Source organism: Nipponia nippon, unplaced genomic scaffold (assembly GCF_047370975.1).
Source record: "Nipponia nippon isolate SJK-2023a ecotype South Korea unplaced genomic scaffold, ASM4737097v1 scaffold_52, whole genome shotgun sequence".
Taxonomy (NCBI): domain Eukaryota; kingdom Metazoa; phylum Chordata; class Aves; order Pelecaniformes; family Threskiornithidae; genus Nipponia; species Nipponia nippon.
Genome location: NW_028262372.1, coordinates 603,137 through 617,919, shown reverse-complemented (window position 1 = coordinate 617,919; position 14,783 = coordinate 603,137). Strand labels below are relative to the sequence as shown.

The window sequence follows — 14,783 nt, the reverse complement described above, 5'->3', positions numbered from 1 at the left end:
GCCTACCGGATGCCCGGGGTTCACCCAATCGGGGTTGGGTTGGGTTGGGTGCTGGTGGGGGGAGGGGGAAGGAAGGAAATGATGGGGGAGGGGGGAGGGGCTGAAGTTGGGTTCGGGAGGCAAGATGGCGGCGGGCAACGGCGGCATCGTCGGCGTCGTCATCGGCGCTTTGGTGGCCGGTAATGGGGGGTGGGGTGGGTGAAGTGGGGTGGGGGAGGGGAAGGGAGGGGGGAGGGGAAGGGAGGGGGAGGGGCAGGGGGTCTTGGGTGGGGGGAGGGGCACCGCTCCCCTCCCACAGTTTGGGGAAGGAAGTTGGCATCCGCGCGGTGGGGGGAGGGGGTCGCAAGGTGAGGGGGGGGTGGGGGGGTGGGGGAGGGGTGGGCGCCCACCCCCTCCCCCCCCTCTGCCCCATAGCGCTGCCCCACACGGGAGCCTTCAACGTTCAACCGGTCCCACACCGGCTCCTCCACCACAACGGGAGCCGAAGCTTCGGCCACAAAGTGCTGCAGATCCCGGAATCCCGGTACGAGGCCTGGGACCCCCAACTTGTGGGGCACGGCCCCCTAACTTGTGGGGCACGGCCCCCTAACTTGTGGGGCCCGGACACGTGGGTGCCCCGGTTGTGGGTGTCGGAGGCTTGGGTGACCCAGTTGTGGGTCCTGGACACGTGGGTGCCCCAGTTGTGGGTCTTGGACCCATGGGTGCCCCAGTTGTGGGTCCTGGACCCCTCAGCCCCCCAAGTTGTGGGTCTGGGACCCTTGGGTGCCCCGGTTGTGGGTCCTGGAGGCCTGGGTGCCCTGGTTGTGGGTCCTGGACCCATGGGTGCCCCTGGTTGGGGGTCCTGGACACGTGGGTGCCCCAGTTGTGGGTCCGGGACCCCTCAGCCCCCCAAGTTGTGGGTCCCAGACCCCTGGGTGCCCCTGGTTATGGGTTCTGGAGGCCTGGGTGCCCCAGTTGTGGGACCTGGGTGCCCCCGGTTGGGGGTCCCGGAGCCATGGGTGCCCAGTTGGGGGTCCCGGCTCCCTCAGCCCCCCAAGTTGGGGGTCCCGGAGCCATGGGTGCCCCCGGTTGGGGGTCCCGGAGCCATGGGTGCCCAGTTGGGGGTCCCGGCTCCCTCAGCCCCCCAAGTTGGGGGTCCCGGAGCCATGGGTGCCCCCAGTTGGGGGTCCGGGACCCCTCAGCCCCCCCAGTTGTGGGTGGCTGACCCGCCCCTCCCCCCAGGCTGGTGGTGGGAGCCCCGGCGGAGGCGGGGGAGGGGGGGCGGCTCTTCCAGTGCCGGGTGGAGAGCGGCGAGTGCCGGGAGGTGGAGGTGGAAGGTGGGAGCGGGGGGGAGGGGGGGAGGGGGGGGGTGGGATTGGGAAGGGATTGGGATGGGGGTGGGATTGGGATTGGGGCTGGGAAGGGATTGGGATGGGATTGGGATTGGATGAGGATGAGATTGGGTGGGATTGGGATTAGGGTGGGATTGGGATTAGGATTGGGGTGGGGTGGGATTGGGGTGGGGGTGAGGTGGGATTGGGATTGGGATTGGGATGGGATTGGGATGGGGGTGGGATTGGGATTGGGGAGGGGGTGGGATTGGGATTGGGATTGGGATTGGGATTGGGAAGGGATTGGGATTGGGGGGATTGGGGTGGGGGCGGGATTGGGATGGGGGTGGGATTGGATAGGGGTGGGATTGGGATGAGATTGGGATTGGAGTGGGATTGGGACTGGGATTGAGATGGGATTGGGATAGGGTGGGATTGGGGTGGGATTGGGATTGGGATGGGATTGGGGGGGACTGGGGTTGGGAATGGGATGGGATAGGGGTGGGGGTGGGATTGGGATTAGGGTGGGATTGGGATGGGATTGGGATGGGATTGGGATTGGATACGGATGGGATTGGGTGGGATTGGGATTGGGAAGGAATTGGGATTGGAGTGGGATTGGGACTGGGATTGGAGTGGGATTGGGATTGGGATTAGGGTGGGATCGGGATTGGGATTGGGATTGGGCTGGGATTGGGATCGGGATGGGGTTGGCTCCGCCCCCAGGGAACAGCACCCGCACCCACATGGGCATGGCCTTGGCCCGGGACGGTGACGTCACCATCGTAAGTCGCAGCACCCAGGGGCCCAATTGGGGGGGGGGGGGGGATGGCCCCCCCCCCCCACCCCCCCCCCTTCCCCCACCCTCTGCCCCTCCCCCCCCAGGCCTGCGGGCCCGGTTTGACCCGCGAATGCGACCGGAACGTCTACACCAGCGGCCTCTGTCTTCTCCTGGACCCGCAGCTGAAGCCGTGGCAGACGCTGGCCCCCGGCTACCAAGGTGAGGGGCTCAAGGCCCCGCCCCCTTGACCCCACCCCCCGCCCCATTGGCCACCCAATCACCCAACACCTTGGGCTTGACCACCACCATGGTGGTTGACCCCCAAGCCCACGGTGGTTGACCCATGAGGCCCCTGAGGTGCCACCCGTTGACCCCATGGCCAACCCAACCCCCAACCGTTGGCCAACCCAACCCCCAACCGTTGGCCAACCCAACTGGCCAAGCCCTCGGCGAGTCTGGCAGCTGCCTGCTGCTGCCAGACCACCGCCACCGTGGTGGTTGACCCATCAAGACCTTGGTGGTTGACCCATGGAGACCTTGAGGCATCAACCATTGACCCCATGGCCAACGCAACACCCAACCGTTGGCCAACCCAAGTGGCCAAGCCCTCGGCGAATCTGGCAGCTGCCTGCTGCTGCCAGACCACCGCCACCGTGGTGGTTGACCACCAAGACCACGGTGGTTGACCCATGAGGCCCTTGAGGTGCCACCCGTTGACCCCATGGCCAACTCAACACCCAACCGTTGGCCAACCCAAATGGCCAAGCCCTCGGCGAGTCTGGCAGCTGCCTGCTGCTGCCAGACCACCGCCACCACCATGGTGGTTGACCCATCAAGACCTTGGTGGTTGACCCATGGAGACCTTGAGGTGCCACCCGTTGACCCCATGGCCAACCCAACACCCAACCGTTGGCCAACCCAACCGGCCAAGCCCTCGGCGAGTCTGGCAGCTGCCTGCTGCTGCCTGCAGCTGAGGGAGGTCTCCCCTCCCCCGCCGCGGGCAGGCTGCTTGCCGGGGATGGTGGACCTGGTCTTCCTCTTCGACGGCTCCAACAGCATGAGCGCCCAGCAGTTCGGGGCCATCCGCGACTTCATGGTGGACGTCATGGAGAAGCTGGAGAACACCTCCATCCGTGTGGGTGCTGGGGGGAGGGGCGCTGGGGGGGCGGGGGGAGGGGGAGGTTGGGGGGAGGGGGGCGGGGGGGCATGGGGGGTAGAGGGGCTGTGGGGCCTGGGGAACCTATGGGGCCTATGGGGCTTAGAGGGTCTGGGGGGTCTATGGGGTCTATGGGGCCTGTGGGGCCTATGGGGCCTGTGGGGCCTGTGGGGCCTATGGGGTCTGGGGGGCCTATGGGGTCTGTGGGGCCTACGGGGCCTATGGGGCCTATGGGGTCTGTGGGGCCTATGGGGTCTATAGGGTCTATGGGGCCTATGGGGCCTGTGGGGTCTGTGGGGCCTACGGGGCCTATGGGGCCTATGGGGCCTTTGGGGCGTGTGGGGTCTATGGGGTCTATGGGGCCTATGGGGTCTATAGGGTCTATGGGGCCTATGGGGCCTGTGGGGCCTGTGGGGCCTGTGGGGTCTGTGGGGCCTATGGGGCCTATGGGGCCTGTGGGGCCTGTGGGGCCTTTGGGGTCTGTGGGGCCTGTGGGGCCTGTGGGGCCTGTGGGGCCTGTGGGGTCTGTGGGGCCTATGGGGCCTATGGGGCCTGTGGGGCCTGTGGGGCCTTTGGGGCCTGTGGGGCCTGTGGGGCCTGTGGGGTCTATGGGGCCTATGGGGCCTATGGGGTCTATGGGGCCTATGGGGCCTATGGGGCCTGTGGGGCCTGTGGGGTCTATGGGGTCTATGGGGTCTATGGGGCCTATGGGGCCTATGGGGCCTGTGGGGCCTGTGGGGTCTATGGGGTCTATGGGGTCTATGGGGCCTATGGGGCCTATGGGGCCTGTGGGGCCTGTGGGGTCTATGGGGCCTATGGGGCCTATGGGGCCTGTGGGGTCTATGGGGCCTATGGGGTCTATGGGGCCTATGGGGTCTATGGGGCCTATGGGGCCTGTGGGGCCTGTGGGGTCTATGGGGCCTATGGGGCCTATGGGGCCTATGGGGCCTATGGGGCCTGTGGGGTCTATGGGGCCTATGGGGCCTATGGGGTCTATGGGGCCTATAGGCTCTATGGGGCCTGTGGGCCTATAGCGCCTGTGGGTCGGGGGCAGTTCGGGGCGGTGCAGTTCTCGGCGGGGGTCCGGCCCCAGTTCACGCTGGCCGATTTCGCGGCCCGGCCCCGGCCCCGGGAGCTGATGCGGGGGCTGAGCCAGCTGCGCGCCCTGACCGACACCTTCGCCGCCATCGCCTACGTCACGTGAGCGCCCCGCCCCCGCCCCACGGCGCCCCGCTGCTGCCCCACTGCGCCCCACTGCGCCCCACAGCCCCCCAGTGCCCCCCAGTGCCCCCCAGCCCCCCACCCCCACCCCCGCGCCCCCCGGCTGCCCTCCAGCCCCACCCCCACGCCCCCACGGCTGCCCCCCAACGCCCCACCCCCACCCCAGCCCCACAGCCACCCCCCAGCACCCCACCCCCACCCCGTGCCCCCCGGCCACCCCCCAGCCCCACCCCCACCCCTGCGCCCCACGGCTGCCCCCAACGCCCCACCCCCACCCCCGCGCCCCACAGCCACTCCCCAGCCCCACCCCCACCCCCACGCCCCACGGCTGCCCCCAACGCCCCACCCCCACGCCCCACAGCCGCTCCCCAGCCCCACCCCCACCCCAGCCCCACAGCCACCCCCCAGCACCCCACCCCCACCCCGTGCCCCCCGGCCGCCCCCCAGCCCCACCCCCACCCCTGCGCCCCACGGCTGCCCCCAACGCCCCACCCCCACCCCCGCGCCCCACAGCCGCTCCCCAATGCCCCACCCCCACCCCGCGCCCCCGGCCACCCCCCAGCCCCACCCCCACCCCTGCACCCCACGGCTGCCCCCAACGCCCCACCCCCACCCCCACGCCCCACAGCCGCTCCCCAGCCCCACCCCCACCCCTGCGCCCCACGGCTGCCCCCAACGCCCCACCCCCACCCCCGCGCCCCACAGCCGCTCCCCAGCCCCACCCCCACCCCTGCGCCCCACGGCTGCCCCCAACGCCCCACCCCCACCCCCGCGCCCCACAGCCGCTCCCCAGCCCCACCCCCACCCCCACGCCCCACGGCTGCCCCCAACGCCCCACCCCCACGCCCCACGGCCGCTCCCCAGCCCCACCCCCACCCCAGCCCCACAGCCACCCCCCAGCGCCCCACCCCCACCCCGTGCCCCCCGGCCGCCCCCCAGCCCCACCCCCACCCCTGCGCCCCACGGCTGCCCCCAACGCCCCACCCCCACCCCCGCGCCCCACAGCCGCTCCCCAATGCCCCACCCCCACCCCGCGCCCCCGGCCGCCCCCCAGCCCCACCCCCGCCCCCCAGGAGGACCATCTTCACCCCCGAGCTGGGGGCGCGGGCGGGCGCCAAGCGGGTGCTGATCATCATCACCGACGGCGACGCCACCGACGAGGACCAGGGCAGCATCCGGGAGGCCGAAGAGCGCGGCATCATCCGTTACATCATCGGGGTGAGGTCACGACCCCCTGCCTGTACCCGGCCCTGCCTGTACCCAGCGCTGCCTGTACCCAGTCACAGGCAACCAGGAGGCCCCGCGTCCCCCTTTACGCCACGGGGATGAGCTCAACACCCCCCAAAATGGCGGGCAGTGGGTGGGGGTGGACACACGGACACCCCCCGGGATCCGGCAGCTGCCTGTACCCCTCCCTGCCTGTACCCAGCGCTGCCTGTACCCAGTTGCAGACAACCAGGAGGCCCCGCGTCCCCCTTTACGCCACGGGGATGAGCTCAACACCCCCCAAAATGGCGGGCAATGGGTGGGGATGGACACACGGACGCCCCCCGGGATCCGGCAGCTGCCTGTACCCCTCCCTGCCTGTACCCAGCGCTGCCTGTACCCAGTTGCAGACAACCAGGAGGCCCCGCGTCCCCCTTTACGCCACGGGGATGAGCTCCAAAGCTCCCAAAATGGCGGGCAATGGGTGGGGATGGACACACGGACGCCCCCCGGGATCCGGCAGCTGCCTGTACCCCTCCCTGCCTGTACCTCCGGCAGGTGGGCAACAACTTCAACAGCCCCGACACCCGCCTCTACCTCAGCCAATTCGCCTCCCGCCCCAGCGTCGAATTCGTCAAGGTCCTCGACAGCTTCGAGAAGCTCCAAGGGCTCTTCCGCGAGCTGCAGGCCAAGATCTACGACATCGAAGGTGACCCCGCCCCCCCCAGAAGACGTTTTTGGGCTCGCCTCCCCCATCCCTGCCTGCACTTCACCTCCCCCTCCCCCTCCCTCCCCTCCCCCCGTTCGTAGGCACCAGCGACTTGAACCGGTTCCACCTGGAGCTGTGCTCCAGCGGGATGAGCGTCGGCGTGGTCCACGTAAGGCAGTTGGGGGTTCAAGGGGGGGGGGGGGGGGAGGGGGGGTTGAAGGGTCCTTTGTCACGTGACTCCCCTCCCCTCCCCCTTCCCCCCCCAGGGGCGGCGGGTGACGGGGGCGGTGGGGGCCGATAATTGGGCCGGGGGATTGGTGGAGCTGGAGCTGGAGAACGAGACGTTCGTGGCCAGCCCGTCGTTGGAGGAGAACGTGACGGACACCTACTTGGGTAGGGAGGGGTTAATGGGGGGGGTGGGGGAGGGGGGAGGGGCGGGGGGGAGGGGCGGGGGGAGGGGGTAAATGGGGGGGGGGGGGCATGGTTGAGGCCAAGCCAGGGATGAGGGTGATGGTGGTGGCCGCATCTCAGGGCCATGGGGTGGCCGAGGTGACCCCACCCTGGTGACCATGGTGGCCCCACCCCAGGGCCACAGGGTGGCCATGGTGGCCCCAACCAAGGACCAGGTTGACCATGGTGGCCCCAACCCCAGGATGAGGTTGACCATGGTGGCCCCATCTCAGGGACCATGGGGTGGCCGAGGTGACCCCACCCTGGTGACCATGGTGGCCCCAACCAAGGACCAGGTTGACCATGGTGACCCCACCCTGGTGACCAGGTTGACCATGGTGGCTCCAACCAGGGACATGGGGTGACTGAGGTGACCCCACCCTGGTGACCATGGTGGCCCCAACCAAGGACCAGGTTGACCATGGTGGCCCCAACCCCAGGATGAGGTTGACCATGGTGGCCCCATCTCAGGGACCATGGGGTGGCCGAGGTGACCCCACCCTGGTGACCATGGTGGCCCCAACCAAGGACCAGGTTGACCATGGTGGCCCCAACCCCAGGATGAGGTTGACCATGGTGGCCCCATCTCAGGAACCATGGGGTGACCAAGATGACCCCCACCCTGGTGACCATGGTGGCCCCACCCCAGGGCCACGGGGTGACCAGGGTGACCCCTCTCAGGCTACGCGGTGGCCGGGCTCCGTGTCCCCGGCCGGGCCCTGGTGGCAGCGGGTGCCCCCCGTCACCGTCACGTGGGTGGCGTCGTCCTCTTCGAGGTCAGCGATGACAGCGGCAGCTGGCGGGTGCTGCAGACCCTCGCCGGGGAGCAGGTAAAGGGCGGTGGGTGCCCGTGGGCGTCACCCCCCCCGGTGACATCATCGGCGTCCCCCCGCCCCCAACCCCGGTGACATCATCGGCGCCCTTTAGGTGGGTTCGTACTTCGGGGCCACCCTCTGCGCCCTGGATGAGGACGAGGTGACGGTGGCCTTGCTGGTGGGTGCCCCCACCCACTTCGACGGGCGGCGCGGGGGCCGGGTGCACCTCTACCGGTGGCAGGAGGTAACGGGGGAGGGGGACACGGGCACCCCCGGGGGACGTCACCGCCCCGCGGGGCCACCGAAGGGGGGGGGAGGTGGTTATGGGGGAGGGGGGTGGGGTGGTGGCACCACCCAGGGGACGTGGGGTGGCCGTGGTGACCTCAAGGATGGGGGTGACCAAGGTGACACTGGCTTGGGGACGTGGGGTGGCCATGGTGACCCCAACCCAAGGGTGGGGGTGACCAAGGTGACCTCAGGGATGGAGGTGACCAAGGTGACCCCACCCAGGGGATGTGGGGTGGCCGTGGTGACCTCAAGGGTGGGGGTGACCAAGGTGACCCCACCCAGGGGACGTGGGGTGGCCGTGGTGACCTCAAGGATGGGGGTGACCAAGGTGACACTGGCTTGGGGACGTGGGGTGGCCATGGTGACCCCAACCCAAGGGTGGGGGTGACCAAGGTGACCTCAGGGATGGAGGTGACCAAGGTGACCCCACCCAGGGGATGTGGGGTGGCCGTGGTGACCTCAAGGGTGGGGGTGACCAAGGTGACACCGGCTTGGGGACGTGGGGTGGCCATGGTGACCCCAACCCAAGGGTGGGGGTGGCCATGGTGACCTCAAGGGTGGGGGTGACCAAGGTGACACCGGCTTGGTGACGTGGGGTGGCCATGGTGACCCCAACCCAAGGGTGGGGGTGACCAAGGTGACCTCAGGGATGGAGGTGACCAAGGTGACCCCACCCAGGGGACGTGGGGTGGCCGTGGTGACCCCGACCCAAGGGTGGGGGTGGCCGTGGTGACCTCAGGGATGGGGGTGACCCCGCCCAGGGGACACGGGGTGACCCAGGTGTCCCCTCCCCTCCCCGCCCCCGCAGGACGCCCTGGCGCTGGCCGGGGAGCTGTGGGGCGCCCCGGGCCACCCTTTGGGACGCTTCGGGGCCTCCCTGGCGGCGTTGGGTGACCTCGACGGTGACAACCTGAAGGAGGTGGCCGTCGGCGCCCCCATGGAGGACGAAGATCGAGGAGCCATCTACATCTTCTCCGGCCGCCCGGGGGGGGTGGAGAGCCGCTACAGCCAGGTGGGACGCTGGGGACGCCTTGGGGACGCCTTGGGGACGCGTTGGGGACGTTGGGGACGTTGGGGACACGGGTTGTCCTCCCCCCGCAGCGGCTGGAGGGGCAGGCGGTGGCCCCGGGGCTGCGGTTCTTCGGGCAGGCCTTGGACGGCGTCCTGGACCTGACGGGGGATGGGCTGGTGGACCTGGCGGTGGGGACGGAAGGTCACGTCGTGGTGCTCAGGTGGGGACATCGTGGGGACACCGGGGGGGGGGGACATGGGGACGGTGGTGGGGACGTGGGGGTGGGGACATGGGGGATGGGGCCACCGTGGGGACGTGGGGACGTGGAGATGGCGGTGGGGACGTGGGGGTGGGGACGTGGGGACACCATGGGGACCCGGCCATGGAGATGGGGCCACCGTGGGGACGTGGGGACATGGGGACGGTGGTGGGGACGTGGGGGTGGGGACATGGGGGATGGGCCCACCGTGGGGACGTGGGGACGGTGGTGGGGACGTGGGGGATGGGGCCACCGTGGGGACGTGGGGACATGGAGATGGAGGTGGGGACGTGGGGGTGGGGACGTGGGGACACCATGGGGACATGGGGACATGGAGATGGCGGTGGGGACGTGGGGGTGGGGACGTGGGGGTGGGGACACCGTGGGGACGTGGGGACATGGAGATGGCGGTGGGGACGTGGGGGCGGGGACGTGGGGACACCATGGGGACATGGGGACATGGAGATGGGGCCACCATGGGGACGTGGGGGCGGGGACGTGGGGGATGGGGCCACCGTGGGGACGTGGGGACATGGAGATGGCGGTGGGGATGTGGGGGCGGGGCCACGCCCGCTGACCCCGATGACATCACACACACCCCCACCCCCACCCCCACCCCCCCGCAGGTCGCAGCCGGTGCTGACGGTCACCCCCCAGGTGACCTTTGACCCCCCCCAGATCCCCACCCGGGGCCTCGACTGCTCCCGCCCCGCCCCCGATGACATCACGGGTGACGTCACCGTCACCGTCCGCCTCTGCCTCCTCACCCGCCTCGACACCCCCGCCTACACAGGTGCCAGCAGGGGGCGCTGTGCCGCCGCCCCTCCCCCACCCCCGCCCCTCCCCCATGGCCTTGACCTTTGACCCTTGCCCCCTAGGTGACCTGCTGACCCCCGTGACCTTCCGGCTGGAGGTGGACCCCCAGCGGGCGCGGGGGCGCGGGGCCTTCGGGGCGGGGCAGCGGGGGTGGGCGGGGCAGAGCCCCGCGCGGGAGGGGCGGAGCTGCCAGCAGCAGGCGCTGAGGATCCTGGTAGGGGCCTGGGGGGGGGGGGAGGGGCCTGCGCTGGGGGGCGGGGACCCACACTTGGGGGGGCGGGACCCACACTGGGGGGCGGGACCCACACGTGGGGGGGCGGGACTCACACTTATGGGGCGGGGACCCACAGTGGGGGCGGGACCCACACTGGGGGGATGGGACCCACACTTTTGGGATAGGGACCCACACTTGGGGGGCGGGACCCACACTGGGGGGGGCGGGACCCACACGTGGGGGGCGGGACTCACACTTACGGGGCGGGACCCACACTTGGGGGGCAGGGGGGGCCACACTTATGGGGTAGGACCCACACTTGGGGGGCAGGGCCTACACTTATGGGGCGGGGACCCACACTTATGGGGCAGGGACCCACACTTGGGGGGCGGGGACCCACACTTGGGGGGCGGGACCCACACTTATGGGGCGGGGACCCACACTTGGGGGGCGGGGACCCACACTTATGGGGCAGGACCCACACTTATGGGGCAGGACCCACACTTACTTATGGGGCGGGACCCACACTTATGGGGCCTCCGCCCCCCCTCCCCCCCCTTCCAGCCCTGCCTCGACGACTTCGTCACCCCCCTGCGCGTCGCCGTCACCGTCTCCCTGCCCCATAGCGACCCCCAGGGCCCCACCCTGCGCCCCAACACCCCCCCGACCTGGACCGAGGTGACGCCGTGGGGCCGGGATGTGGGGCCGAGGCGGGGGGGGAGGGGAACCCACCCGCGTTAACACCCCCCCCCCCCCTTTCCCTGCCCCATAGATCCCCTTCGAGAAGAACTGTGGGGCAGACGAGGTGTGCGAGGCCGACTTGGGGGTCAGGGCGGTGGCGGAGGGGGCGGCGGTTTTGGGGGTCGCCGGGGCCGAATTGGGGGTTCGCCTGGTGGTGGCGAACGGCGGCGAAGACGCCTATGGGGCAGCCCTACAAGTGCGCTGTCCCGTGGGGCTCTCCTTCCGGCGGGCGCGGGCCAGCCAGGTACAGCGGGCGCCGCTATGGGGCGGGGGGGGGCACTTGTGGGGCTGAGGGTGGAGGGACCCAGGCGTCCGGGCCCCACACCTCCCGGCCCCACACATCCCTGCCCCACACATCCCTGCCCCACACATCCCAGCCCCACACCTCCCTGCCCCACACCCTGGCCCACATCTCCCAGCCCCACACATCCCAGCCCCACAGATCCCTGCCCCACACATCCCAGCCCCACACGTCCCTGCCCCACACCCTGCCCCACACCTCCCAGCCCCACACATCCCAGCCCCACTTCTCCCTGCCCCACACCCTGCCCCACACATCCCTACCCCACACATCCCAGCCCCACACATCCCAGCCCCACTTCTCCCTGCCCCACACCTCCCGGCCCCACACCTCCCGGCCCCACACCCTGCCCCACACATCCTGGCCCCACACATCCCTGCCCCACACATCCCAGCCCCACACATCCCAGCCCCACACCTCCCGGCCCCACACATCCCTGCCCCACACATCCCTGCCCCACACATCCCAGCCCCACACCTCCCGGCCCCACACATCCCTGCCCCACACATCCCTGCCCCACACCTCCCTGCCCCACACCCTGGCCCACATCTCCCAGCCCCACACATCCCTGCCCCACACCTCCCTGCCCCACACCTCCCAGTCCCACACATCCCAGCCCCACACCTCCCGGCCCCACACCCTGCCCCACACCTCCCGGCCCCACACATCCCAGCCCCACACATCCCAGCCCCACACATCCCAGCCCCACTTCTCCCTGCCCCACACCTCCCAACCCCACACCCTGCCCCACACATCCCAGCCCCACACATCCCTGCCCCACACCTCCCTGCCCCACACCTCCCAGTCCCACACATCCCTGCCCCACACCTCCCGGTCCCACACATCCCAGCCCCACACCTCCCTGCCCCACACCCTGCCCCACACATCCCTGCCCCACACCTCCCGGCCCCACACCCTGCCCCACATATCCCGGCCCCACACCTCCTGGCCCCACACCTCCCTGCCCCACACCCTGCCCCACACATCCCTGCCCCAAACCCTGCCCCACACCCTGCCCCACAGGCCGCCGCCCCGGTATCCATCACCTGCTGGGACCCCGACCTCGCCGTGGGGCAGCCGTGGGGCCTGACCTGTAACATCAGCCGCCCCGTCCTCCGCGCCGGCTGGCAGGTGAGCTATGGGGCAGAGCCATGGGGCGGGGGCCCTACCGCCGTGGGGCGGCCCCCTAACTCATCCCGCCCCACACCAGGTGACGGTGGAGCTGACCTTCGACGTCCTCCAAAACAGCTCCTGGGGGGAAGCCGTGGGGCTGACGGCGGCCGCCAGCAGGTTGGGATCTATGGGGCAGAGCGGTTGGGGGGGGGGGGGGGGGGGCTATGGGGCAGGGCGACACGCGCGCTTTGCTTCCCTGCCCCATAGCGACAACGAACCCCCCGCCACCATGGAGGACAACGAAGTCTCGTGGGACGTCCCCGTCCGCTTCGCCCTCGGCCTGGTCGCTACCTGGTCAGCCCCACATATTCCCCTGCCCCATAGATGGGGGGGGCCCCTCCCCCCCCCTTCGGGCCCCACTGATTTCCCTGCCCCCCACAGGCAGGACGATTCCACCCCCTACCTCAACTTCACCTCCCGCCGCCCTGGAAACAAAACCTTACGGCATCGCTATAGGGTGAGGCCCCCCCCAAAACCCCTCCCTGCCCCATAGCGCTGCCCCATAGCGCTGCCCCATAGCGCTGCCCCACATCTCTCTCTCTCTCTCGCGCGCCCCCCCCCCCCCCCGTAGCTGGACACCCTCTTGCCTCCGCCCCACGGCAGCCCCCCGCCGCTGCTGACGGCCTTCGTCCTCCTGCCCCACGCGCTGCCCCACGGCGTGACGGTGGCGGACCCCCAAGTGCGAGCGGTGAGCGGCCTGCCCCACACCCTGCCCCACGGCCTGCCCCACTGCACCCCCCCCCCCCGCCCCCCAACAAAAAACCAATGTGGGGGGGAGGGGGAGGGGCAGCCCCCCAACCTCTGCTCTGCCCCATAGGAGCCGGGCGTCGCCTGCGTCGCCGTGGGGCAGGAGGAGGAAGACGCCGTGGGGCAGGAGCTGCGCCAGAGCATCGCTGAGGTTGGGGGGCAGGGGGGGGGGGGGAGGGGCGGGAGCCATATTGGGGTGCTATGGGGCTGGGTGACCCACATATCGGGGTGCTATGGGGCAGGGGGAGCCATATTGGGGTGCTATGGGGCTGGTGGACCCACATATTGGGGCGCTATGGGGCAGGGGGACCCACATATCGGGGTGCTATGGGGCAGGGGGAGCCATATTGGGGTGCTATGGGGTGGGGTGCCCCACATATCAGGGTGCTATGGGGTGCCCCACATATTGGGGTGCTATGGGGCGGGGTGACCCCCATATTGGGGCGCTATGGGGCAGGGGGAGCCATATTGGGGTGCTATGGGGCTGGTGGACCCACATATTGGGGTGCTATGGGGCGGGGTGCCCCACATATTGGGGTGCTATGGGGCAGGGGGACCCACATATTGGGGTGCTATGGGGCAGGGGGACCCACATATCGGGGTGCTATGGGGCACCCCACATATCAGGGTGCTATGGGGCAGGGGGTGACCCCCCCCCATTGCGACTCTTCGGGGGGGGGGAGGGGAGGCCCCCCCCGTCTGGGGGTGCCCCTCCCCCCCCAGGTTTGCTCCACCCCCCAGCTCCGCCTCTTCCGCTGCCCCCCGGCGGCCCTGCCCCCCACCGCCGCCGCCACCAGCGCCCCCCCCCCCCCCCTCCCCCCCCCCGCCATCCAGGTACCCCCCGGGGGGGGGGGAGGGGCGAGACAGAATTGGGGGGGGGGAGGGGCCACCCCTCCCCCCTTCACACCCCTCCCCCCCCCCCACAGGGCCCCGCCCGGCCCCGCTTCTGCTCCGCCCTCTGGGTCACCCTGGCCCCGCCCCGCTTCGAGGCCACGCCCCGATTCCTCCGCGCCCAGGTAATTAAGGGGCTCGACAAGGGGGGAGGGGCCCCCCCCCCCCCATATTTTGGGGGCCCCTCCCCCACCCACCGCCGCCATCTTGGCTCAGGGGTTCACCGAGGTGGAGCTGCTGCGGGAGGTCGACCCCCTCCCCGTCTACGTGGGGGGAGGGGTGGGGGGGCTCCTCCTCCTCCTCCTCATCGCCTTCGGCCTCTTCAAGGTAACCCCTCCCCCCGCCCCTCCCCCACCCCCCAAAGTTTGGGTTAACCCCCCCCAAATTCACCGCGCCCCTCCCCCCACAGTGCGGCTTCTTCAAGCGCAATTACCGGGAGCGGCTGGACCAGGAGGGGGAGGGGTGGGAAGCGGGGGAGGGGGGAGGGGGGCAGGAGACGCCCCCCGAACGGGGAACCCCTGGAAGGGGAGGACACGCCCCCCTGAGCCCCACCCCCCCCACACCCCGTGGGAAAAACGCACCTCGAGCCCCTCCCCCAATAAACCGATGCCGCGCCCCTCCCCCACCCCCCCCCCCATGAAGGGCTCCAGCGTGGTTTGTTTTTACTGGTTTTTACTGGGAAGCGCTGCGGGG

The 14,783-nt window shown here is 70.6% G+C and overlaps 1 protein-coding gene across 1 annotated transcript; it reads left to right on the top strand.

The window, feature by feature from the left end:
* Nucleotides 1-76: 76 nt before the first annotated feature.
* On the top strand, nt 77-14,730 carry ITGAL (integrin subunit alpha L). Its single transcript, XM_087735063.1, has 29 exons — nt 77-179; nt 415-523; nt 1,222-1,316; nt 2,037-2,095; nt 2,196-2,310; nt 3,096-3,226; nt 4,302-4,447; nt 5,542-5,686; nt 6,233-6,383; nt 6,485-6,552; nt 6,650-6,776; nt 7,515-7,663; nt 7,761-7,892; nt 8,745-8,948; nt 9,038-9,168; nt 9,834-10,000; nt 10,086-10,237; nt 10,802-10,915; nt 11,010-11,222; nt 12,303-12,410; nt 12,490-12,569; nt 12,660-12,746; nt 12,834-12,909; nt 13,024-13,140; nt 13,270-13,350; nt 13,923-14,033; nt 14,126-14,215; nt 14,307-14,417; nt 14,500-14,730. The coding sequence occupies exons 1-29, from the start codon at nt 125-127 to the stop codon at nt 14,728-14,730; spliced, it is 3,555 nt and encodes a 1,184-aa protein (XP_087591189.1). The 5' UTR covers nt 77-124.
* The last annotated feature ends 53 nt before the right edge of the window (nt 14,731-14,783 follow it).

Coding starts and splice junctions, on each gene's coding strand:
- ITGAL (XM_087735063.1), top strand. CDS start 125: ATGGCGGCGGGCAACGGCGGCATCGTCGGCGTCGTCATCGGCGCTTTG. Junction 6,384..6,484: donor CAAGATCTACGACATCGAAG/GTGACCCCGCCC, acceptor CCCCGTTCGTAG/GCACCAGCGACTTGAACCGG. Junction 11,223..12,302: donor GGCGGGCGCGGGCCAGCCAG/GTACAGCGGGCG, acceptor CCTGCCCCACAG/GCCGCCGCCCCGGTATCCAT.